General features: G+C 36.5%; 1 protein-coding gene, 2 long non-coding RNA genes and 1 pseudogene across 6 annotated transcripts; 3 read left to right on the top strand and 1 right to left on the bottom strand.

Moving 5' to 3' along the window:
* Positions 1-297: 297 nt before the first annotated feature.
* Positions 298-2,637, top strand: LOC139786002 (uncharacterized; annotated as a pseudogene).
* Positions 2,638-4,513: 1,876 nt separating this feature from the next.
* Positions 4,514-6,741, bottom strand: LOC139786001 (uncharacterized; the record flags this gene model as incomplete). Its single annotated transcript, XM_071725170.1, has 4 exons — positions 4,514-5,476; positions 5,552-6,007; positions 6,098-6,335; positions 6,452-6,741. Coding segments are annotated over 4 exons (1,176 nt in total), but the record flags the coding sequence as incomplete, so codon positions are not given.
* Positions 6,742-15,278: 8,537 nt separating this feature from the next.
* LOC139786000 (uncharacterized) lies at positions 15,279-16,654 on the top strand. Of its 3 annotated transcripts, XR_011722150.1 has the most exons (4): positions 15,279-15,812; positions 15,946-16,046; positions 16,143-16,265; positions 16,537-16,654. It is a non-coding gene; the product is annotated as an uncharacterized lncRNA (long non-coding RNA). The 3 variants fall into 3 exon arrangements; XR_011722148.1 differs by having other exon boundaries at positions 15,946-16,265; XR_011722149.1 differs by having other exon boundaries at positions 15,918-16,265.
* A 13-nt stretch (positions 16,655-16,667) lies between these two features.
* LOC139785999 (uncharacterized) lies at positions 16,668-20,064 on the top strand. Of its 2 annotated transcripts, none has more exons than XR_011722147.1 (5): positions 16,668-16,695; positions 16,836-16,915; positions 16,985-17,090; positions 17,217-17,376; positions 17,460-20,064. It is a non-coding gene; the product is annotated as an uncharacterized lncRNA (long non-coding RNA). The 2 variants fall into 2 exon arrangements; XR_011722146.1 differs by lacking the exon at positions 16,668-16,695 and adding an exon at positions 16,710-16,740.
* The last annotated feature ends 7,441 nt before the right edge of the window (positions 20,065-27,505 follow it).

Below are 27,505 nucleotides of genomic sequence, written 5' to 3'. Positions count from 1 at the left end.
GATAGCAAACGTGTTTTTATCGTGTTTCGTCATAAAGAAAATTTTTTAAGGTTGCGGAGGCAATCAATCGTTTTTGTTCTCCCACATTTGATTCACTTAATAATATTTAAAAAGTTAGAATCTACATCAGAACGCTTGGCAGTATCAAACCCGATAAGGGGATCGAGTGCTATAAAATAAGAAGAAGAAGAACTACTTCGTTTTGTTTTAATTTGTGAGTGTGTAAAATTAATTATACTTTGTGTTATGTACAATTGTTTAATTGTTGAATTGTTCAATTGTAGCTTTAAAGAAAACATGTCAGATGAGTATGATGCTTGGAAGAGACACGTAGTATGGTACACGCAATACTTAAATTATCAATTTCAATGTGCTCAAATAATTGCGCAACAATGTAACAATGCACACAAACGAAAATTAGCACATGTGGCAGAGTACATTTTGAAAAAAAAAAAGAAGAGAAGTTACTCAAAGAAACGCTTTTGGGTGTCACCAATCTGCTCTCAACGGGAACAACATGGCTTTTTTGAGGCAATACTGCCATCACTTCGATTAGAAAATTTAGGATTTTACAATTACTTCAGGATGAACTCAACAAAAATGGAAGAACTGCTAACTTTAGTTGGAGAGGATTTAATAAAGCAGAACTGCATCAGAAAACCCATATCACCTGCACAGAGATTAGCTTTAACTTTGAGGTATGCATATTATTATATATCAAATGTTGTTTAAATGTAAATTTATGATATTAAATTGCTATACAAATTAATTTTCTGTATTAAGTTAATGTGTTAATTACACGTTTTTGCTCAGATTTTTGGCCTCTGGAGATTCCATAACTTCAATGCATTACCAGTACTTAGTTGGTGTAACAACAGCAAGCAATATCATAAATGAAACATGTGTTGCTTTGTGGAAGAAACTTTAGCCGTTATGTATGCCTGCTGAATTAAAAAGAGAACAGTGGCTTTCTATAGAAGAAGATTTTAAAGAAAAGTGGAATTTTCCACATTGCATAGGAGCCATCGATGGGAAGCATATTATTATTCAAGTATAAACATTATTTAATTGTATTATATATATTGCGTTACGATTTATGTGAATATGTTAATAATAAATAATAAATATCAATATTTTTCAGTGCCCAAATAACGCTGGCTCAATGTATTTTAACTATAAAAATAGTCACAGCCTTGTTTTATTGGCAATGTGTGATGCCAATTACATATTTACTTTTATTGATATTGGAGCGTACGGAAGGAGAAGTGATGGTGGAATCTTTAAAGATTCATTGCTAGGACAAAAATTGGAAGAGAACAAAATGAATATTCCAGATTCAACGCCCATAAGTGATGTGAGAACAACGCCTCTACCTTATTGCATAGTTGGCGATGAAGCTTTTCCTTTAAAAAACTATCTCCTTCGTCCTTATCCTGGAAAGCAATCAGCGGAATTGCCAAAACGTATTTTTAATTATCGTCTTAGTCGTGCTAGACGAGTAATTGAAAATACTTTTGGTATTTTAGTTGCTAAATGGCGTATTTTTAGAAAAGCCATAATAACTAGTGATTCCAACGTTACAAAAATAGTTAAAGCTGCTGTGGTTCTTCACAACTGGTTGCGACGACATGATTTAGACAATTGCCCAAAAGTGCCGTACATTTCAGAAGAGCTGCTCGATGAAGCATATTGTTATGGTCCAATTGCTAACAGTACTCAGAGAAATGAAAGACACGGAAGATTAGTAGATATCAACCGAATGGGATCAAACAATGCTACTCATACAGCCATTCAAATCAGAGAGGAGTTTACTTCTTACTTCAACAATGAAGGAGCCGTGAATTGGCAATACGATAATTTGTAAACTGTAAATTTTTACAATTCATTTTATAATATATTTATTATATGACATTATTATATGACAAACAATGTTTATCAATATTATTTAAAAGTGTGTACTAAGTTTTACTAGCATAACACTACTGGTATACACTGGTAAAGAATAGATGCGATTTAGAATGTAGAAGAATAAATTTATTATAAGAATTCTTTTGCTTTCAGTTTGTAATATTAATCTCCGCCGATGAAAAATGGCAAATTATACATGTACATTTATGAAACATAATACATAGTCTTATATCATAAAATTTACCAACTAGAATTCCTTATTGAAATATGAAAAATAACCCAAACCTAGGTCGTCACACGAAGCAAAATTCTGTCAATTTTTATTAATTAGTTCGTGAAACAAGAATAATGATAATTACTGTTATAATGAAATTATTCATATAGCGCGAATAGAAGAACGTGAAGAAACGTGCGAGTATTGCTATAGAGAATAATGGAATACCTTTTTTTTCTTTCAATCTCAATCATAGATTATCGTCACTCATTGGATACGCGCGCACTCATTTCTTTTTCCCAACGATGTCGTTCTTTACACTTGGAAGTAATATTAAATAAAAAAACTAAATTAAAACTAAATTTAAAAAAAATTAAAAAATTAAAAATAAAAAAAATAAATTAAATAAAAACACTAAACAACTTTATATTTACAATTTGTATATATTAATGTCAGTCATTATTTTATTTATTTTATATTACCTTAAAGTGAAGAACGATGTGTTAATAATTTTTGTAATTTGTTATTTTTTCCTTGGGGAAAAATAATAAATTACAAAAATGAAACAAAATTATTACTGCTTATATAAAAATATAAAACTTTAGGTACGAAATCTTAAAATACATTAACTACTATGTAGACATTAACTACTATGTAGACATACATTAGCTGCGCTCTGCTATTTTTTCTAATTCCGTGAACAATGTGTTCATCAAAGCTCTCTTAACCTTTGTTCGATCACGTTCATCTTTAATTTCTGTAAGGGAGCATTGAATAAACGTTCCAAAAGCATCATCTGATGATTCCGGAGTTCTTGTTGAAGGTGGAGCTGGTATATCTGGAAATTTGAAGATATTCGTAGGAGTACTATTTGTGATAGCTTGCACCAACTTATCACCTATCTCCATATCTGATTGTGAGTTTTTGGTATTTTTGCGTGTACGTGGCACAGAAGCAGATGGCACAGATGAAGCAGTCTCATCATCGGACAATACCTCTGGTGGAATGGGACTCATTGTGGAGTCATTACTGTCTGACATCATTGTATTAGAAATTATATTTGAATCTGTAAGTTTGTTCTGAAGATTCATATCGCTCATAAAAGACATGATGTCACTATACATCCATTTTTTCTTCTTTTTAGCTGCTGAACCACTTGCACCTTTCTCGGAATTTACAAATCTTCTGTATGAATCACACAGATTTTTCCATTTTTTTTTTAAACCAATTACAGTGTAACCTGATCCAATGGCAGCAGCAACTTCTTCCCACAGTTTTTCTTTATTTTCTTTGCTCCGATTTTGAAGAGGACTTCTTAAATTCCACAGAGGCTCTCTTTCTTGAATGAGGAGAATCAGTTGTTCTTCTATATTTAAATTTTGTATCTGACTATCTAATGTATCTAATGAACCTGTTGAAGTTAATGGTTCTGTGACGATTTGTTCATTGCCATTAACCTCACTTCGCCTGACAATGGTTCGATCCTCTAGAAACATATTAAAAATTATGTTAACCATCAAATATATGTTCACAGTAAAAACTTTCTAGCCTTTTTCAACAAATCAATTAGAAAGAGAATACAGGAAAAGAGACATAACCTTCTTACAAGAAATCAATCAGTTATGTGATACATATTACTTAGAAAAACAAAAAATTAAATTATCTGTAAAATATTATTGATATTTTAAGTAAATGAACAACCTTCGATCACTTTACACGAGAAACCATTAACAACAATAGCCTGAGAATAATATCGCTTACCACACTGAGGGTATACATAATGGTTCTGATCAATGTGCACTTCTGGATATCCTTTAAAACAGCCATGGCTATAGATCTCTGAGCTTCTAAATATTGTTTCGCATACAGAGCAAACGTACACCTCCTGTATTTCTTGTGGATTCTAAATAAACATATAGTTTTGCAGTTATGCACAAAGTTCTACTTATAAATTCATGTTTTGAAATTAAGATTATCTTATTTTTAATTATATGTATGTTTTTATTGTAAGAAAATAAATAAAAATTAATACATAATCTATAAATTTAGTTAAAATACTTATTAAATATTTATTATTTTTTAGGTTATTCAGGGTTATATATACTGAATTATTATCGACTTTTCTTACATTCATTACTTACCCCTAAATTTTCATGGTTTTTTTCCATTTTACCACTTTTCTTTTAATATATTGAGTATGGAAAAATCGGCGACAAATTTCAAAGTGAGAGACGTCGCCTGAAGTTAGAAAAATCCAACTACAAATGCGACGAAAAACATGTCACTCGTCACTCGACGTCACTCGTCGCTCGTCGCTCGTCGCTCGTCGCTCGTCGCTCGTCGCTACCATGAAATGGGGAATTTTTCCCCAAGGAAAAAATAACAAATTACAAAAATTATTAACACATCGTTCTTCACTTTAAGGTAATATAAAATAAATAAAATAATGACTGACATTAATATATACAAATTGTAAATATAAAGTTGTTTAGTGTTTTTATTTAATTTATTTTTTTTATTTTTAATTTTTTAATTTTTTTTAAATTTAGTTTTAATTTAGTTTTTTTATTTAATATTACTTCCAAGTGTAAAGAACGACATCGTTGGGAAAAAGAAATGAGTGCGCGCGTATCCAATGAGTGACGATAATCTGATTGAGATTGAAAGAAAAAAAAGGTATTCCATTATTCTCTATAGCAATACTCGCACGTTTCTTCACGTTCTTCTATTCGCGCTATATGAATAATTTCATTATAACAGTAATTATCATTATTCTTGTTTCACGAACTAATTAATAAAAATTGACAGAATTTTGCTTCGTGTGACGACCTAGGTTTGGGTTATTTTTCATATTTCAATAAGGAATTCTAGTTGGTAAATTTTATGATATAAGACTATGTATTATGTTTCATAAATGTACATGTATAATTTGCCATTTTTCATCGGCGGAGATTAATATTACAAACTGAAAGCAAAAGAATTCTTATAATAAATTTATTCTTCTACATTCTAAATCGCATCTATTCTTTACCAGTGTATACCAGTAGTGTTATGCTAGTAAAACTTAGTACACACTTTTAAATAATATTGATAAACATTGTTTGTCATATAATAATGTCATATAATAAATATATTATAAAATGAATTGTAAAAATTTACAGTTTACAAATTATCGTATTGCCAATTCACGGCTCCTTCATTGTTGAAGTAAGAAGTAAACTCCTCTCTGATTTGAATGGCTGTATGAGTAGCATTGTTTGATCCCATTCGGTTGATATCTACTAATCTTCCGTGTCTTTCATTTCTCTGAGTACTGTTAGCAATTGGACCATAACAATATGCTTCATCGAGCAGCTCTTCTGAAATGTACGGCACTTTTGGGCAATTGTCTAAATCATGTCGTCGCAACCAGTTGTGAAGAACCACAGCAGCTTTAACTATTTTTGTAACGTTGGAATCACTAGTTATTATGGCTTTTCTAAAAATACGCCATTTAGCAACTAAAATACCAAAAGTATTTTCAATTACTCGTCTAGCACGACTAAGACGATAATTAAAAATACGTTTTGGCAATTCCGCTGATTGCTTTCCAGGATAAGGACGAAGGAGATAGTTTTTTAAAGGAAAAGCTTCATCGCCAACTATGCAATAAGGTAGAGGCGTTGTTCTCACATCACTTATGGGCGTTGAATCTGGAATATTCATTTTGTTCTCTTCCAATTTTTGTCCTAGCAATGAATCTTTAAAGATTCCACCATCACTTCTCCTTCCGTACGCTCCAATATCAATAAAAGTAAATATGTAATTGGCATCACACATTGCCAATAAAACAAGGCTGTGACTATTTTTATAGTTAAAATACATTGAGCCAGCGTTATTTGGGCACTGAAAAATATTGATATTTATTATTTATTATTAACATATTCACATAAATCGTAACGCAATATATATAATACAATTAAATAATGTTTATACTTGAATAATAATATGCTTCCCATCGATGGCTCCTATGCAATGTGGAAAATTCCACTTTTCTTTAAAATCTTCTTCTATAGAAAGCCACTGTTCTCTTTTTAATTCAGCAGGCATACATAACGGCTGAAGTTTCTTCCACAAAGCAACACATGTTTCATTTATGATATTGCTTGCTGTTGTTACACCAACTAAGTACTGGTAATGCATTGAAGTTATGGAATCTCCAGAGGCCAAAAATCTGAGCAAAAAACGTGTAATTAACACATTAACTTAATACAGAAAATTAATTTGTATAGCAATTTAATATCATAAATTTACATTTAAACAACATTTGATATATAATAATATGCATACCTCAAAGTTAAAGCTAATCTCTGTGCAGGTGATATGGGTTTTCTGATGCAGTTCTGCTTTATTAAATCCTCTCCAACTAAAGTTAGCAGTTCTTCCATTTTTGTTGAGTTCATCCTGAAGTAATTGTAAAATCCTAAATTTTCTAATCGAAGTGATGGCAGTATTGCCTCAAAAAAGCCATGTTGTTCCCGTTGAGAGCAGATTGGTGACACCCAAAAGCGTTTCTTTGAGTAACTTCTCTTCTTTTTTTTTTCAAAATGTACTCTGCCACATGTGCTAATTTTCGTTTGTGTGCATTGTTACATTGTTGCGCAATTATTTGAGCACATTGAAATTGATAATTTAAGTATTGCGTGTACCATACTACGTGTCTCTTCCAAGCATCATACTCATCTGACATGTTTTCTTTAAAGCTACAATTGAACAATTCAACAATTAAACAATTGTACATAACACAAAGTATAATTAATTTTACACACTCACAAATTAAAACAAAACGAAGTAGTTCTTCTTCTTCTTATTTTATAGCACTCGATCCCCTTATCGGGTTTGATACTGCCAAGCGTTCTGATGTAGATTCTAACTTTTTAAATATTATTAAGTGAATCAAATGTGGGAGAACAAAAACGATTGATTGCCTCCGCAACCTTAAAAAATTTTCTTTATGACGAAACACGATAAAAACACGTTTGCTATCAATTTGCGACTAAGAGACGTCAACGGTTTATTTCACAATACATACTCCAACATACACTGAACAGCTGTCACTCGTCACTCGTCGCTCGTCCGGCTCGTCACTCGTCGCTCGTCGCTCGTCGCTCGTCGCTCGTCGCTACCATGAAAAGGTACCTTAAGTCCTCCCCTTTATCTTCACATCCCCTCTTATTCTCCCATCTCCATTCCTACTCCTCTCCCTCCCACCTCACCTCCCTCCTCTTCCCTCTCTCCTCCGCTCTCCTTTCTTATCTTTCCCCTTTCATCCTTTAACACCTCCTCTTCCATATCCCATCTCCACCATACGTTCTCTAACCTAATTCTCCCTGCTTTAATCCACGCCCTCCTTCCCTGTCTTTCCTCTCTTCTTTTTTATTTTGTACTGTTACCTCTGTAATTCTTTGCGATGCGATTAAATCTTTAAAATACATATATGTATAAACTTTGTATTTAAATACCTTGGATTCCCTTGTTGAGTTTAAATATTTTAATAAAATATTTGTATTTTGTACTGTTACCTCTGTAATGTAATTCTTCATGATTCAATCTTTTATTCTATTGAAAAATACATATATAAACTTTGTATTTAAATACCTTGTATTTCCTTGTTGAATTTAAATAAAAATTTTTAATCTTGTAAAATTATTATCATACATTATTTTTCTAATTTACAATGTAAAGATTTATAAAAGTAATACAACTGTGCGAGAGTGCGCGGATGCGCGTTTAATGGCGCGAGGAAGACGACCACGAGGAAAGCGGTTCACACAAATCAAATACGTATAAGTCCAATAAAATAAGTATATTACAATAAAGTCTCAATATGTACAATGGATACAGTGTTCCTTTACTTTTAGCAAAGCAAGAAGCCGTAAACGCGCGCACAGATGTTAGTACGGCATGCAGCGGTGGTGAAAGCGTGTTCGCGAAGCGCGATAGCGAAGAGCGAACTCAAAGCGGTGTATACAGCGGTGTTAGCTAGCGTAGTTAAGCGGTTTAGCGAGGGAAATTCTGGGCGATGGACTTTCGACAAAGAGCCCGGAGCGCGACGAAGCAAGCTCTTTTATACGGGAGCTTCTTCTCGCAATAACCAATTGTTTCGAAGCGTTGTCGGTGACCTCCGATTTTCCCTTGTGATTGGCGGCAAAGGGCTCTGGCACGCATTGAGTCGCACCTGATTGGCAATCGGCTGCCTACGTCACCGCATCGCGTCGACGCGAGCCGAAACATTGCTAACCGGCCGTTAGCAATGTTGTTGTTTGTCACACCGGTGACTGTTTATAGCGTGGGTTTCTCCATCGCGCAAGGACATGAAAACAGCGTTTTGGAAACGTTTTGAAAGGCATCGATTGCGAAATGCCTTTAGAGAAGCCCACGTTATAATGCAAAGTATTCAGAACTTACATATTCGGATTAGGATTTTTATTGAAACGATGAACTTACAATACAGAGAAGGCACGCGCATTGTGCCCTTTCATTTGACGAGACCAATGCACGCTATGATGCACTCGTGATCTCAAACAACAACAATTACTTTTCGATGCAATTGTACATATTCTCTCTTGCAATTGGCGCAATTTAAAGATTTCATACTTTTTTGGGGAAAATAGTAGATGTCACTTGGATTGAATAAGGTAACAATTTTGTAATATAATTTTGTTAAGAAAAATTAAAGCTACTACTACCTGGGTTAGAATAGAAAAACTCTTAAATGGGAATACACACAAAGTTATATGTACTACTTGGGTTTTAATTTTTTTTTTAAATAAAGATACTACCCACCCACTTTTGGGTTTTTTCGAGGTTCAAAGATATTACGTACCATTTGGGTTTTATTAATATTATCATACATTATTTTTCTAATTTACAATGTAAAGAATACAACAATTACTTTTCGATGCAATTGTACATATTCTCTCTTGTAATTGGCGCAATTTAAAGATTTCATGCTTTTTTGGGGAAAATAGTATATGTCACTTAGATTGAATAAGGTAACAATTTTGTGATATAATTTTGTTAAGTATACTTTTACATGATCACACATGATAATATACTAGTATATAAAACCATACCCTTATGGAAAAATACACTCAACTTTTGGTGTTAACCGTTAAAAAACACCATAGAAAAACCCTTAAAGTTGGGTGTGATTTCGGACCGCCAATTGAAGGTTAACCATCATTTGAAGGTTAATCTTCAATTGGCGGTCCGAAATCACACCCAACTTTAAGGGTTTTTCTTTGGATGATGGTTAACCTTCAAGTGATAGTTAACCTTCAATTAATGATTAATCCTTAAAAATGACGGTATAAACCCTAAAAATATGAACCCTCAAATGAAAGTAACAAATATGGCGTCCCAATGAGAATCTCTTAAGGGCTCCGCTCGCTGAACCGGACTCCTCGCCTCAATCCTCCCTTATGAAAAAGTACACTCAACTTTGATGGTTAACACCCAATTTAATTACAAATGTTAAATAATGATTTAAAAAAACATTTATTTAACATTTATTTAATATTAATTTAATATTTATTTTACATTAATAGTTTATTAGAAAAAATGATTTAAAAAACATTTATTTAACATTTATTTAGACTTAATCTATCTGTGATTAGCGCAAAATCGGATCCGGTATTAATTTTAACATTTTTTAAATTATATCAAGTTTGCTCTTATTGTGTATTTATTATAGTCATCTACACAGGGTGTTCCGAAGTTCGAGGGTAATAAGATTGCAGCATAAAAGTTCGTAAAAAATTAAATAATAAAAGTGCATGCCATTTTTTTCCATAAAGTTTTTTATAATATAAAAGGTTTAAGGTATAACCAATCATATGCATTGGTTAAAAATTATGATCGTGCGGTAGTATGCGCGTACATACAGTGGCAACGTTTTGTTTGACGTGAAGTGTTCGACATCTAATACGATGACACACGCACGATTCGACATATGAACAGATGACTTTTTATCCAATGCTTACGATTTGTTATACTTTAAACCTTTATACTTAAGGGGTAACACCACTCTAGAAGCAGAAAAAAAAATAACTTTGATAATTTATTTTAGGAGTATGAAAAAAGGGATATGATTTCTTTTTAGAGGGTTTATTTAACACATATTGAAGTACGAAAAAAAATTTTTTTATTATCATTTTCATACAAAATGGCGGCGACAGAGCCCATCTTCAAAATCGTCAACGTCTAAACGGGCGGACAGATTTCTCGAAAACTATAAGACCTGGAACAAAAAACGAAAAAAATTTATAATCTATATACTATTGGCTTTGGAACCACGTAGGGCTCCAATTTTGTAGAAATGGCGCACTTTTGAAGAAAAAAATCGATTTTTTAGCCAAAAAATAAGCAGTAAATTGTTTATAAAAAAAAAGTTTTTATTCAATCGAAAAACGGCTACGTGGTTCCAAAGCCAATAGTATATAGATTATAAATTTTTTTCGTTTTTTGTTCCAGGTCTTATAGTTTTCGAGAAATCTGTCCGCCCGTTTAGGCGTTAGACGATTTTGAAGATGGGCTTTGTCGCCGCCATTTTGTATAAAAATGATAATAAAAAAATTTTTTTTCGTACTTCAATATGTGTTAAATAAACCCTCTGAAAAGAAATCATATCCCTTTTTTCATACTCCTAAAATAAATTGTCAAAGTTAGGCCTTTTTTTCTGCTTCTAGAGTGGTGTTACCCCTTAAGAAACTATTTTATGAAAAAAATGGCATGCACTTTTATTACTTAATTTTGTACAAACTTTCATGCTGCAATCTTATTACCCTCGAATTTCGGAACACCCTGTATAATTACAATGTAGAAAAATTATTTTATATTTATATCACATTTGCTCTTATTGAATTTTGTTAACATTTATTTAGTATTTATTTTACATTTATTCTATATTTATTTTGTATCTTATTCTTTTATTATATTAATTATAAGTGACTTTCTTTCTAATTTATTATATAGTATGTATAATATAGTATATGTCTTTTTCATATACTGGTTTTTGTTGAACATAATTGTCATTTATTTATAATTTAAATGATATTAATAATTTCAGTGTCCTAAGCCGCTTCGAAGACCTATGAAAATCAAAATAAATCTATTATAAATTTGAATTTTCACGGATAATATATATATATATACCTATGTATATTGTCCGCGTACGGTTAAACTCAGAAACATTCGGGACGCTCGACAACACACGAATGTACCTTCGCTTTGGTGTGCGTTGGCAGGATGTGGAGGGGATGCGCTGCTATAGCGCATACCCCAGGGGCCATATTCTGTTCGTCATCAGTGCCGCTAACGGTGTCGGCGCAGCTTCTACACGATACGAAAAACCTGCGCAACGACGCTTATCAATCCGACAGTTATCGGTAGGTAGGAACGGAATACAGGCCCAGCGCATCTCCTCCACATGCTGCCAACGCACACCACAAAGTGAAGGCATATCCGGTGTTGCACATATGTGTCTGGTATATTTATAGTCAAGGTCGGTAAATGGACGCGGCGTCAGCGTCGCATAATCGCCATTTTTGCCTGGTCTTTTGGTGACGGATTGACGGGCCGCAGGGAGAAGTGATCCGCGCAGTTCCTTGGGCTTAACGAACCTACGGCATCAACCCGAGTTCCCGACACACACACCGCGGACATACACACACAATTATACATACGAACAAACATATACACATTCTCGAGTTTGAAGAAAAATTTAATTGCATCAGTTCCTACCATACTACGCAGTTGAAGCCCACAGACGAATTGAATAATGGCCGATGCTATCCGTGAAGGAACTTTTGTGCCATAAACCAGAAGAAGAAGAAGAAGCCATTTTTGCCTCAGTGAGTATGTATGGTTTTACTTAACTTAACCTAACTTTTAAACAGCCTAAACTTTTAAACATTAACATTAACATTTACCTAAAAATCAAACATTATATTTTTTGGCTGATCAGCTGAACGATTGTCGTCACCATTTTCAGTCCAAATAGCTTGAAGTGAATGCGATGACCTTATATCTGTCGCTGTCCATTTACCAAACTTGTTCATATAGTAAGTTCTTATTTCAAGACTGTCTTAAGTAATGTTTTAAGATGCTAATACGGCTCTGTGATTGGTTAATGACATCTTAAGTTGGTTAATGACATCTTCCCAGACAGCACAAAATATTTTTAAAATATATTTAAAATATTTTTAAAATATATTTAAAATATTTTTAAAATATTTTTAAAATATTTATAAGATAGATAAACGGGCACAGTAACAACTGTGCCGCAAACAACGTAAAACAACCTGGCTTCGAAACGCGGATCTAGCTCGCGGCTGGGCGGGGTTCGAAGGAGGCGCGGAGGAACAGGCGTGAGGCGAGGTTGGCAAAATGAAGCGTATTCCCAGGTGTAACAAAGGAACAAGATTTTATTCGATAACAAATGCTCACGATATTTTATAATGGTTCGGGGTGCGCGAGATACGATGATCGGCGTGCCGCGGGCGGCGCGAAGTAAAGCGCGGTGCGCACGGGGCGCGGATACGGCGACAAGATCGCGGTAATTCGACGCGTTAGGCGGCAGGATAACTCTAGCGCGAGTCCGGCCACCGAGAAGCGCTCGGTGGAGGCAGAGTACGGGGGCTCTACCCCCGAGGCAGGCTACAAGCGTCTAGAGACGGGGCGGTATCCGGCGAGAAGCGCTCGGTGGAGGCAGAGAAGCGCTCTGCCCCCGTTCGGATAACTCCGTGTGCAAGGAAGCCGGTCGTGTATCGAGAAGCGCTCGGTGAAGACAGAGTATGCCAGAGGCTCTCTACCTTCGTTCTAGCGGGTGCGTGGTGTAAGAAAGCTGGTTGTCTATCGAGAATCGCTCGGCGAAGACAGAGAGTGCCGGAGGCGCTCTACCTTCGTTCTGACTAGCGGACGCGTTGTGTAAGAAAGCTGGTCGTCTATCGAGAATCGCTCGGCGAAGACAGAGAGTGCCGGAAGGCGCTCTACCCTCGTGCTGACTTGCTAGAGAGATGCGGGAATTCAGGATCGGTGCGGTCGGTCGGAACGTTGATTAGGAAATCGCACATCGCCTAGCAAATGCTCGCCTTATATACACGTCGCGGTGGCGTTACGCAGTGGCGGGGGTAGCGGCGGCAATCGCGAGCGCCGGGACGGTGCGGCGGGATGGTCGGTAGTTACGGCGTCCCGACCGCGACGCCGCGACTGCGTTCGGCGGTCTTCGGTCGCTGTCGGCACCGCTCGGCGTTTCGAGGCGGTTGCCGCGGTAAGTCGTTCGCGGACTTCCTAATATTACATGCTAAGCGTTTAAAATAAGGTGGGCACACCGTGCCCGTTCCTCGTCCGGCGGATGGTCGGCCGGGCGGCATCGGCAAGGTGTTAGGCCGGAACGATGCATTTTAGGGGTGCATCGTTACAAACGTAGAACTACGTCAACTGTCACTATTTCATGTTAAAGTATTCAGCGAAGGAAAGTAGACGTAGGGCTACGTCAACTGTCACTATTATTTAACGAAAGACAGTTGACACACGTAGCCCTACGTCTACTTTCCTTCGCTGGATACTTTAACATGAAATAGTGACAGTTGACGTAGTTCTACGTTGTTTGCGGCACATTTGTTACTGTGCCCGTTTATTTTTTTTTAAATTTAGCTTTGTTTTCTAAAAAAATTTTAATACTGATTTCATAAAAATAGGGTAAAGAGGATACCGATTTATGCTTAAATAAAGTATAAGTTATACATGTATTCTTATATATCATCATTAAAGGAAGGTTGGTATTGAATTTGGCGAAGATCGTTAAAGGGGTAACCGATTTACTTTGGCAAGAATCGGGGAAGGGGTTACCGATTTCTGCAAGAAATTTATACTTAACACTAATAACAACTTATTTATTACTCTACAATTATTATTTTCGAAAATATAACAAAAAACTACACAACCGGTTTAAAAAAAATCGGTATCGAAAAATTAACCCGTATTAACCCGTATCGAAAAATTAACCCATAAGTTGTCATTCGATAGCTTATATAGTCTCATTTTCTCTCTAAAGTCTATAAAGTCTCCAAAAGGGATGTTACCGATTTCTATCTTTTTTAGATAAAAATCGATAACCCCTTCATTATTAGCAATTTTACTAAAATTGGCATCGAAAACTAAAAATACGCAACCAGTTTAAAAAAAATCGGTATCAAAAAATTAACCCCACCACCGCCATTCCCGGAAAATTCTACCCCTGTTTCATATATAATTCTTTAAAATTCGGTCTATTAACAAATAAGTAGTTCGCGGAAAACGTTGCAAGAAAGAAAACCACGCAACCGGTTTAAAAAAAATCGGTATCGAAAAATTAACCCCACCACCGCCATTCCCGGAAAATTCTACCCCTGTTTCATATATAATTCTTTAAAATTCGGTTTATTAACAAATGAGTAGTTCGCGGAAAACGTTGCAAGAAAAAAAAATACGCAACCGGTTTAAATATCTAAACGGTAAGAAATAGAGAGTTCGGACTTGTTTTATCATAAATGGGACTTCTTAAGCTTTAAAATAATTGAGATGTCAATTATTACTCTACGATTATTAGTTTCGAAGATCTAAACGTTCAAAGTGTGACATGTTTTCGTTGCATCTACAAGAAATTTAGCTAAACTTTATAACGCTACTATATCGAAACGGTAACAAATAGAGAGTTCGGACTTGTTTTATCGTAAATGGGACTTCTTAAGCTTTAAAATGAGAAGTCAATTATTACTCTACGATTATTAGTTTAGAAGATCTAAACGTTCAAAGTGTGACATGTTTTCGTTGCATCTACAAGAAATTTAGTTAAACTTTCTAACGCTACTATATCGAAACGGTAACAAATAGAAAGTTCAGTCTTGTTTTATCATAAATGAGACTTCTTAAGCTTTAAAATGAGATGTCATTTATTATTCTACGATCATTAGTTTCGAAGATATAAACGTTCAAAGTGTGACATGTTTTCGTTGCATCGTCGCGTTACATCGTTGCATCCGTGGATACCCCCCCTACCGCGGAGAAAGACGTAGTTCTACGTCAAAAGATTAAAATATTTTAAAAATATATACGTTAAATATTTTGTAAATATCAAGAGACACGGTAGTGTCTCGCGCCAAGTACACGCGGAGCGAGACCGACCGTGACTCTTTTACGCGACGCGACGAGTTGCGAGTACTCGAGATGTTGAGATCTCATATAACGAGTGAACGGATCAAGTTTTAAGTAGGCTTGATCGATAGCTTGGGTCGATTTGGGGGGGGTTTCTCTTATAATATTCCGCTACGTGCCCTACGAGCGGAAATATTGCGACGCAAAGTCCAAATGTGAAAATTTATTTTTAAGATACTACTTCTACTTCTACGTCGACCGTCTCTCATGCCATGCCATCATTTCATTGGCTGGAGTCGCGTCCTTTTCACTTTTTCGACACCAGGGCGGTGCTAGTATCGCCAGTTTCGATATGCACATTATACGTGTGTGTACACTGTGTACTGCGCGAGTGCAGATAGTGCGTTTAGCGCGCTGTCACACATCAGTCAGTTAACCTATCTCGAGAGATACGGTAGTACGCGCGGAGCGAGACCGACCGTGACTCTTTACGCGACGCGACGATTAATTCAAGGTAATTGTTTTATGTAATTATCCTATAATTATCTTATTCTATATATTACTGTTACTTATTTTATACTGTTTACTTTACTACGTTTACGTGAGTGTTTACATACAGGTTAACCTATATTATATATTGACGGCAGGGAGCTGATACTGAGATCAAGGAGCCTGTTCACACGAGGCGTTTCTGCAGCGTGATTGCGGCCGCGCGTTAACGTTTGCACGAGCCGCACGCTGTCGCGAGGTAAGGTGCGACAACGCGCGCATACGCGCGTACGCGAAACGGCAGTAACACCGTAATCGTGCCGGCGATATACTGAATTTGAATTGCTTTCTGGAGATTTCGTATCCCTACATCGTGTTACCACCGCTGCCGGAAAAGAAGGTTCTCTACGCTTGGCAGAAAGTGACGACTGACACGTTCGATCCCGACTTCGTTGATCGCAGAAGAGCTGGACTCGAGGTACGTTTCCGATTTGCAATTATAACAGTATCGTGCGATGAATGTTGTACTAACCTCAAAGTCGGAGCATCCTTGCTCACCGCTACGGGATCGACGTAAAGTTTTAGCGGATTTTAATCTTCCGAATTAGCGTCGCAACAATATTAGTCTTCCATTATCTATTGCCTCACAACTTTTCGATTTTAATATTCTGTAGCTGTATAGTTATTTGTACACAATCGTGATATTTATTAATATACATCAGATTGTTCATGTTTTTGTGCTGTTACAGTTCTATGATTTAGAGGAACTGTTTCGTAACGGTGGCCCCGTGCCAGATACAAATTACATATTCCTGGGAGATTTTGTCGATCGGGGCTACTATAGCTTAGAAACGTTTACTCGTCTGCTCACACAGCTAAATGGTCCGACAGGATAACGTTACTACGCGGTAATCACGAATCTAGACAAATCACACACGTTTATGGATTTTACGGTAAGTGCGCAACGATACTTTCTTTTCTGGGCTTTTTTTTACATTTGTGTATAATGAAGCTTTGATTTCATTGGTCTCTTCATTTTCTGTTCTAGATGAATGCCAAAACAAGTACGGCAATGCTAATGCGTGGAAGTACTGTTGTAGGGTATTTGACTTGCTCACAGTTGCTGCCGTGAGTATTTGTATAAAAGATTTTTTATAACTTCACTTTTGATTACGCTCGAATAAAATTCTGTTTTAGTTAATTGATGAACAGGTTCTTTGTGTACACGGTGGATTGTCTCCAGCTATTAGAACACTAGATCAAATTAGAACGATTGAACGGAATCAAGAGATTCCACACAAAGGTATTAATTGTATAAAGTGATATGTCATTGCAAAAGTTACATAATAATTTAAAAGTTACATGACTGGATATTTACTGTTATTGTACAATAATAATAAAATATCGTTGCTTAATTGCCATATTACAGGTGCTTTCTGTGATTTGGTCTGGTCAGATCCAGAAGATGTAGAAACATGGACAGAGTCCGCGTGGTGCAGGCTGGCTGTTTGGCAGCAAAGTGACTTACATGTTCATGGAAGTGAATGATCTTAAACTCATCTGTAGGGCGCACCAATTAATTCAGGAAGGTATGTCTTTGCTCAAATATTTCTGTCGTAGATTTTTTTAATCTCGGAAGTATGTATTGATGACGCATATTTTTATCATGCAGGTTATAGGTACATGTTTAATGACAAACTCGTCACAGTGTGGTCGGCCCCAAATTATTGTTATCGATGTGGTAACATAGACTAGTATCATGCAGTTCACGACAGTGGATCAGAGATCACCCGTGCTGTTCCAGGCAGTGCCTGATTCCGAGAGAGTAATCCCACCTCTAACGCCCACTCCGTACTTTTTGTGATCTATCTTAGTGGCTCTTCTGTACGGATGCGGAAGAGAAATGTCTGTGTCTAGACTCTACGGAATCACATGATTTGATCGGCCGGATCCAGGCTGGTACCATGACAGACCCACACATTCATGAGAATATATCACTGATTATACATATTACTCTAGAAAATTTTGATTCCCTTAAAAGAAATTATTTGATGCGTTCTACGATTAAAGTACGATACTTAGAGAGGACTGAATTGTCGTGTGATTGATCTTATTCAGGGAATGTTCTTTAGATTTTTTAAGAACTTTATCAGGTTTTACATGTTGTAAAGCTAACTTTTATATATCTACATAGTATCTGCCATTGCATCAGCCTGATTTTTGTAGCTCGAAAAAAAAAAAGAAAACGATATTTTGCATCAGAGCGAATGTGAACATTCTGTGGTCTAGACGCTTTTGCTGTCTACTATGTACATTCTGTAGAGCATTCATATCTCAGAGCAGCATTCTGGACTTTAATGTTCAAAAGACTAAGAGCTTTTAAATAATTTATGAGCGCGAATAACGCAAATAGTCCAGTGCTGTGTGTGAATATAAAAAGAAAATATATCACGTTTAAACATTCCGGCAAAAAGTACACTCTCTGAGTACAGTGAATGCTTCTCTGACATTACAATCGTTGTGCGTAGAATTCAGATTTATTAAAGCGTGAGCATATATAGTACTGTTAAGGTCTTCTTGAACATATAAATGATCTGTTGCTGGTTTAGGTACTGTGTGTGCTGCGTACCGTTCTTTTTTCTTCTAAATCTTCTAAATGCGCAATCGGTGTCCTTAGCAAGAATCGTAAATTCGGCTCTTTTTCGCCGAAGTACAAATAGCGTGTAGCAGTAGCCAAAGTTTTCCTGCTTAGGTAAGGAAATCCGGGATCGTTATAGCATCTGTAGAGAGTTGTCTTATTATTTTTATGTACATGACATTTTTTTACGCTTAATTTTAAGAAATTCCGAGCTCAAATATTGTCTTTAAACTACCTTGACACACATTGATGTTCTTTTCAAGAAAGATATCCACCGTTCGTTCGTCACACACACTTCTCTCTTCTATATATATATATATAGAATATACATATATATATATATATATATATATATATATATATATGTACAAAGCAATATTTTCAAATACTATTGCATCCTCCGAATCTTTGTACAATTTCCAATATCGTATGGCAAATCGCTGTCGTATTGAATAATCGTAATTAGCTAATTGTCATAAGTTCATTAATGTAGGGAGCAACTTGAAAAGAAAAAAAACCGAGACCCTTAGCAATGTGCCTCTAAATTAATAAGCGTTTGTGTAATATTATAATGATACGATATTGATATGACATAATTAATGGAAATGCACCGGCCATTGCGTATCATAAGCCTGAATTCTGACCATCGATTTTTGCTAGCTCACGATAATTCCTAACCGATCACAGACCCGACAAATACGGCATTGGCATTGTGGCACAGGCTGTCAAGTTGAGACTACTCTATTTTGAATTTTGTGATATAGACCGAAGGAGGCGTGTGCAATGGTCATGTCGATGTTTATAACGACTCTCCTTGTCGCACCATTCGAAGAGGTGTTTTGCGAAGACCCGTTATTCCAAGAAATGTAATAAACTTTTGAACAGTGCCTTCAGAACTATAACACGACGGTCTACTAGAAGTATAAATGCTTTCTTACTGACAGATAATCGATAGACGAACTAACATAAGGACGAAGAATCATACAAATATCAGAGCTTAACGGAGAATGTGTATGAGAAATTTTTTATCATCTTTTCTTTTTATTCTATTTCATAAGCCTTCCGCTATTGTTTTGGAACGAGCCTTTGCTTTTTCGCGAAACTTTTCTACGATATTTACGTTTTACGATTTTACTACCTTTTAGGTCTACTCTTACAATTTTACATCACGCGCGCGCGGTATATTCTCTATTTGTACTACATTTATTATAACGTACAATTACAATTGCGCGATACTTTACGCGAGTAATGTATTACATTAGGTAGAGAGGAGCGCATCTAGAACGAATTGGGACACGGAGCTTGCGTTACAAACTCGACTCGCTACATTTGCAGCCTCCGAGTCGTGAAACGGTTTCGCAATGACGGGAATGCCCTACGTGCGGTACGGATATCATTAGAAATCCTTAAAAAAAAAGAAAAGAAGTATTAGCCTCTGTATCTATTGGGGTGTTCGCGGCGTTTCGTTTACCGGAATGCTTCTGTCTGTGATCGCTTTAATCTTATCGAAGTGTCCAAGCGCTTGCAGCGACTCGATATTAATAATCGGTAAGCTCGCGAGAGATACAATGAAGTACTCTAACGGACAGTACATTAGGTAGTGCAATAAACAATACAATAAAAGTATTTCTTACTGAAATATTGACGTCTTTTATTCGTGCTATTTTATTTTATTAATTACAGCTAATCTCTCACTCTCTGTGTCTCACCCCACACTCTCACACTTCTCACGTTCTCGCACGCGCCGTTCAAAAGAAGTAAATCTACGACGTACACACACACACACACACACACACACACACACAATATATCTTTCGAAAGTAGAGGTTTTAAGCTTTAAATTTAAACTTCGTTCATTTTTAACAAAGTTACAGCTGCTTGAATTTTGTTTTTAAAGATAAATTTAGTGTTCCTTTAATTTTTGTGAGAAATGTATAATTTACTTTTACTTAAATATTATTAATTTTTGTAAATAGTAAATTTATGTAAATAGTAATTTTTTGTAACGAATTACTAATTTGCTAATTCAATAAAAATTTAATTTGTTGTTATTGCTAATTTCGTGAATAATTAAAAAATAAAAAATAAAAATTTTTTATAGATCCTTGCTTAACACTAAAAAATGGGTGATATCAGTACAAAATTACCTTTTTCAAAAAAGGTAAAAAAAGGCGCCAAGTACACGCAATGTATTTTGTAAATTCAAAAATCCAATCTAAATGATAGCTTTATTTCTTCTTCACAAAATTATGTTACCTAACTTAACTCAAGTAACATGTATTTAAAAAAAAATGTGTAATATTTAATTTCTCCTTCACAAAATTATATTACCTAACTTAACTCAAGTGACATGTATTTCAAAAAAAGATATGAAATCTTTAAATTAAATTGCGCCAATTGCAAAGAGATTATTATATCACAAAATTGCGTTACCAAACTCAATCCAAGTGATACGTACCAACCTAAGTGGTAGTAGCCTTATTTCTCCTTAACAAAATTATATCACAAAATTGCGTTACCTAACTCAACCTAAGTGATATGTTATTTCAAAAAAATATATGAAATCTTTAAATTACGCCAACTACAAAAAGAATATATATATTGCTTTGAAAAATAATTGTAGTGCAACTACTCTTAAAAAATAAAACAAAATTGTGTTACCTAACTCAACCCAAGTGGTATGTATCTTTGTATTCCTGAGAGTCTTTCTATCAACCCAAATGGTAGTAGTTTTAATTCTTCTTGGTAAAATTATAATATTACAAAGAATCATTTTAATTACAAAGAATTAAAGAGGTAACATTATAAAATAAAAATATTTAATTAAAATAAAATAAATAAATTTTTCTTGTAAAAAACTTGGCGCTGCTTTTTTAAGGTCAATCCAGACAAATTTGCATAGCGCATAAACATATGTACTCTACTTATAAGTTGAAAGTGCAAGGAGTAAATATTTGACATATTCGGAATATATTATTACACTTTTTCTCGTTCTAATATTTAGTCTTATTGTTAGATAAACTGATATTAATAGATCCTTTTTAAGAATTAACTAATACACAGCAAATCCAAATGTGTTATTTTAACTGAAGCTTTTCTTACATATTTTTTGCCGTTTTAAATGACGTCATTTAACATGGTTGAATGTATTAATATGATTAAACGTGTTAATTTAACACGCAACAAAACATGTAAAACGAGCTTCAGTCAAATGTGTCATTTTTAAACGTTTATGCGTGTAGAAATAACACACTTGGATTTATAGTGTAGTCCGTTCGGTTCCTGGTGTTCTTAACCAGTCGTCTACAGTATTTTTATATTTGGAGTTATATGGCATTAGTAGAGTTTATACCTCTCATTGAGAGACATATTGAAGTGCAGATTGTTATCTAATACCGCTAAGCTATTCATGATTTCTACCGAATGTTGCATCACGGGAAGGATATTTTATTAGAATCTGATTGTTTGCCTAAGTTTCTTAATTGTATGCTACGAAAAGATGTATATTTACTGTAACAAAAAAAACATTTTTTAAAATGCTAATAAATCATAATAATAAGAGAAATAGGACCGTTACGATATACAATCAAATTAGAATCAAAGCCATACGATCCAAGCTTAGATCTTTGACAGCCGTATATTAATTTCCGTGTGTGTGTGTGTGAGTATATATATATATTTTTTTTTTTTGACCCAATATATATATTGTTGCGCCCGTGCTGGACGCCCGTTTGTGGGCTGAATTTGGTTCCGGAGAAGCTTCAAGCCGAAGCACGTCCCTTGACAACGGGACTCTTTGATTTATTGATTTATTGATTTAACGGAACAGCTGACGGATTTTGTCTTGAGCTGCTGGACCGATCGGACGTGTGTCCACGCTCTCCTGTATCGCGACGTTAATAAATATTGAGATTGTTTTCCTTTACATCCGCAGTGTGTCTCCTTTATTTCCGCGAGCGTCGGGAGTGTGAGTGCGAGAGTGTGAGTGTGTGATAGAGCGTCGCGCGGAGCGCAACATTTTGGGGGCTCGTCCGGGATAAAAGTATTCCGGACAGGATGACGACCACGCACACCCCGCCGAGAACCCGTTCGCAGGCCGCGGCGTCGACGGCAACGGAGGCGGGCGCGACCCATCCGCAGGATGCGGGGGCGACGGAGGCTGAGACGGGCGCTTTCGAAGCTGTCTACTTGGAGCTTCAAAAGCTGCGCCAGGAGCGGCGGCTGGAGCAGCAGGAGCAACAGCTTTTCCGCAGCGAGTTGGAGGCTCGTTTGAAGGAACGCGACGCTGCGGTGGCACGTCTCCAGGAGCAACTCGCCGTACATCAGCTAAGTCCTTCCAATAATGTTTCTCGCGGCGAAATTTCGAATGAGGCGACGCGTGAGATAGGCTCGGGTGAAGGCGCGTGTGCGGGGCGCGCCGCGTGCGGAAATTCGGTCGAGCCGCTGCGTGTGATGGGCGTGGGCGAGGGCTCGTGTGCGGGGCGCACCGCGTGTGGAAGTTCGAGTGAGACGTCGCGCGATTTGAAGTTGAAGCCGGACACGTTTGACGGGACGGCGCCGCTTCGCGAATTCTTAGCGCAATTTCTTTTAATCGCGCGCGCGAATCTGTGAACCGAGGCGGAAAAGGCAGTCGTGTTGGCATCGTGTCTGCGCGGGAAGGCGCGATCACTTCTCGAATCATGCGCCGATGGAATCGAATCTCTCACATTTGCGGAGCTCACTGAAAAGCTCGAGCTGCGTTTCGGAGAGGGGCACCTCTCACAAAATTATTACTCTCTTTTTACCAATAGGAAACAAAAATTCGGGGAGGAATACGCAGCGCTGGGCTCCGATCTTGAAAGGCTCTCGCGCCTGGCCTATCCCGAATGCACTTATGCCGTGCGGGATAAGATTGCTTGCTCACAGTTCGTTTCCGCTTCGTTTGATGGGTTTGTCAAGAGAACTTTACAATTGGAAGGGATCACTTCATTAAAGATCGCGGTGGAAAGGGCGAAGGCGGTCAAAGCTATTCAGGGCGAAAGCTTTGGGGAAAGAAATAGAGATGGAAAGTTTTTCAATAAAAATGGGGGAACTAGTGAAACAGCAAATCCTATTTTGGGTGAACAAAAAGAGAATAATGGAAAAAAAGAGGGAGAGGAATAGTAGGGAATAAAATGGTGTTAAAAAAATAACTCGTTTTTGTGTTTTTTTATGTGTTTTTGTGTGTTTTGGTGTGAGTTACTGCGTTTAATGTTTGTTTTCGCAGGAAAGAGCGAAAGAACTTTTGACCCGGATGAAGGTGTCTGAGGCAACGAGATCGTCTGAAGTTTTTATAAAGAAGACCGCCTCGCCCACGGTTTTTGACCGTGGTTTTCCCGTGGGACGTAGGGCGAATGCCGAGGCGGGGACTGGGGAGTCTTGCAAGACGCAGGGTCCACGGAAGTATTCCCCCCCCCCATGTCCGAAGATTTTCAAGAGGAGTCAGCGCCGGGAACAAGAAGGGGTCTATGCCGGGACTGGAAGCGGGTTTTGAGAGGAGTCGTCCTGGAGCCGGCGAGGGGGGACGAGCCTGGCCAGCTTTCCCTCGGAAGAGGCCGTAACAGGAGACTCGAAGAGGAAGAGGTCGGTCCAGAAGAGACGTAGCCCGGTAACCCGCAGCAGCAGCTCGTGGTAGGGCAGGATCGTCCCGGAGTCCTGGGAACCGTCCGCTTATTCAGCTGCCCTTCCGGATTGTCGGGACGACAATTTTGAAGAGGGAGGGCAGTGTTGCGCCCGTGCTGGACGCCCGTTTGTGGGCTGAATTTGGCTCTGGAGAAGCTTTAAGCCGAAGCACGTCCCTTGACAACGGGACTCTTTGATTTATTGATTTAACGGAACAGCTGACGGATTTTGTCTTGAGCTGCTGGACCGATCGGACGTGTGTCCACGCTCTCCTGTATCGCGACGTTAATAAATATTGAGATTGTTTTCCTTTACATCCGCAGTGTGTCTCCTTTATTTCCGCGAGCGTCGGGAGTGTGAGCGCGAGAGTGTGAGTGCGTGATAGAGCGTCGCGCGGAGCGCAACAATATATATACAGGGTGTCAATTTGAAAACTTTCAGTCGGAATATCTCGGGAACTACTAAAGATATCAAAACACGGTTTGAAGAAAATATAGGGTAGCAAGGGGGACATACTTTGATTTAAAAAAATTTGACCTTGGGTGGAGGCGTCATGGTCAAATAAAGGTCAACTTAATTTTTTCAAATGGACACATAATTTTTTAAACATCTACGTTTGTAACCCTTCTTATTACGAGCTCAATGCGCTATGATCCAAAATCTTCGAAGGTCAAATGACCAAATGCAGGCTCACAGTATTATTGTTTTTGTACATGTTATGAGACACCTTTTGCAGCTGCAGCTTCTCTACTAAATCGAAACTAAATCGAAATCGAACGGATCTTGTTGTTAGACTGCTATTTCTGTTCGTGGATATGGGCAATGTCATGATGACTTAGTTTGGCACGCGGAATCACCATGTTAACGCTTGTAGTACAAATTAGCACTCACTGTACTTACCAGTTTAAATAAACTAGAAAAAAATGTCAGTCACATCTACGTCCAACAATTAATATTAAAATTTGAAGAAACAGGATCAATAGCAAAGAAAAACAGAACCGTACAAAGATTAGTGAATAAAGCAACACAACTTGAAGTGTTAGGTCATTTTGCAATGAATTCAACATTGTCGATTCGCAAGCTGCAGGTGCAAAAGGTGTCTCATAACATGTACAAAGATAATAATACTATAAGCCTGCATTTGGTCATTTAACCTTCGGCGACTTTGGATCATAGCGCGTTGAGCTCGTAATAAGAAGGACTACAAACGTAGATATTTAAAAAATCATGTATCCATTTAAAAAAATTAAGTTGACCTTTATTTGATCTTGACGCCTCCACCCAAGGTCAAATTTTTTAAAATCAAAGTATGTCCCCCTTGCTCCCCTACATTCTCTCCAAATCGTGTTTTGATATCATTACTAATTCCCGATATATTTCGACTAAAAGTTTTCAAATTGACACCCTGTATATTAGGGTGGCAATATTTTTGGGTCAAAAATTTGATTTTAAGTCTCACCCCTTAAATTCGTTCTACGAACTCTCAAATAAAGACCGTTGAAGAGCAGGCGCTGTAACTTAATATTTAGAGATCGCTCAAAGCCTCTAAACATTAAATTTTTTTCGAAAAAGTGGTAAAAACTGCATTTTTCACTCATTTTCACTGCTAAATATCTTTTAGTTACTTTATTAAAGTACCTGGCCATCAAGTTTGACGTACAACACATGAAACAAAAATGTAAATATAAATAAGTAATTAATGCAATCTTTGTCATAAGATCGTCTATAGCAAATATAAAATAATTTAATGAATTTAACCATTTTTTAACCATCCACGGCTTATAATCTTGTTTTATAAGTAAATATATCAAACGTCACTTTAGAAAAACATTCTATCATCTTCAAACTAAAGCCTCTCTAAAGGCTTATATGCTGTAGCTTAAAAATTAATGGTCGTTAATTGCTTCAAAATATTGCTATTTTATTAAATAGTGCACTTAATGTACACGGAGAAAATTGCTACGGTTGTTACAACAACATTCTCTATGATTGAAAAAGAAATGTATGTGAATTCAAGTTAAATTGATATTACATTGAATGTAGCTGTTAAGATATGCTCATTTATATAGTTTTCATAACCGTAGTTCTTACGATACGTGACATTCGGTTACAATACCCTCGTATATGGTTGCCTCAACCAAAGGATTATTGCTATCTCTCTTATGTGGTCTGCAGCACAAATATTATGGTTGAGAGATCCATAAGATATAGCTGCACGGTACAGCACTGAATCACTGATTGAGAGTTTAGTTCCATTGCGCGCGCAAAAGAATTTCTGCATAGAATAAAGTGGATTTGATAAGAATTTGATAAGGATGTTTTAACTTTATAAATATACTTTTTTCATAAATATATTTACGAACACAAAATTTCGTAATGAGTCGACACTGGTTTCTGACATTCACCCAACATTAAGAAATATTATATCATATATCCAATTCAAAATTTTATTACTCTTTTTAAACTGAATTTGTTTCTTAAGATAATTTTTGAAAAATTATATATTTGCGCTGATTATGACATATGTAGACTATATATAACACTTACATTAAATTAAGAAGTAGTCTACCACGTAAGGCAGTTGGCTCACGATCCAGAGGTCCCGAGTTCGAATCCCACCAAGGTAAGTGTTTTTTTCAAATACGAGAAAATATTTATAATCATAGACTGCATCTTAAGAAACAAATTTAGTTAAAAAATAGTAATAAAATTTCGAAATAAATAATTTTTTTTATATTTAGCATTAGTACCTACACATAATCATTATGGTTGTAACATCCATATATTATGGTTGCAACATCCATATAGTAGCTACCTTCACTAAGGTTAGGGCAACCATATAGGTCACTTCCAGAGTACTATGGTTTCCATAACCCTTTTGTATGAATGGGCGAAAATTAACATTATTATTCTGTTGTAGCAACCGTAACTTTTTCTCCGTGTAATTTTCTACATTGAATCCTTTTATTATTTTGGAAAATAAATTATATTATCAATATATTATTTAAATTAAGTCTACGTTTCCCGCAGGAAGTTTTCGTGCATCGCATTTATCAGATTTCATATAGTTTACGCTATAGGTGATTGTTTTAATAAATTTTGTATGTATAGTCGGCTACTAAAAAAAAGGTTGCAACATATGAAATTGACCGCGTATCGAACCTCTTCTTCTTTCTTGGGTAATGGCTCCTAAAGAAGAAGAAGAGGTCCGATATTCGGCCAATGTCTTGCAACCTTTTAGGCTGCGTTCGGAAACTTCACTCGAGTGCACACCTGCGTCGCGTTCTGTCCTTGTTCAATTTTCAGTAAGTAACAAAGATAGAACGACGCTGGGTGCATCCGAATAGTTTCCGAAGCTCGAGTCCGCTCGAGGCCGCACGCAAGTCCGTGCAAAGCCACGGTACCTCTGTCTGCCTTACAAAAAAATTTATAATAAATTC

This window comes from Temnothorax nylanderi, unplaced genomic scaffold, assembly GCF_030848795.1.
Source record: "Temnothorax nylanderi isolate EJ_2023f unplaced genomic scaffold, tnyl_v1.0 TNYL_tig0934_pilon, whole genome shotgun sequence".
NCBI classification, from domain to species: domain Eukaryota; kingdom Metazoa; phylum Arthropoda; class Insecta; order Hymenoptera; family Formicidae; genus Temnothorax; species Temnothorax nylanderi.
The sequence above is the reverse complement of the archived record's forward strand: the minus strand, read 5'-3'. Positions and strand labels throughout refer to the sequence as shown.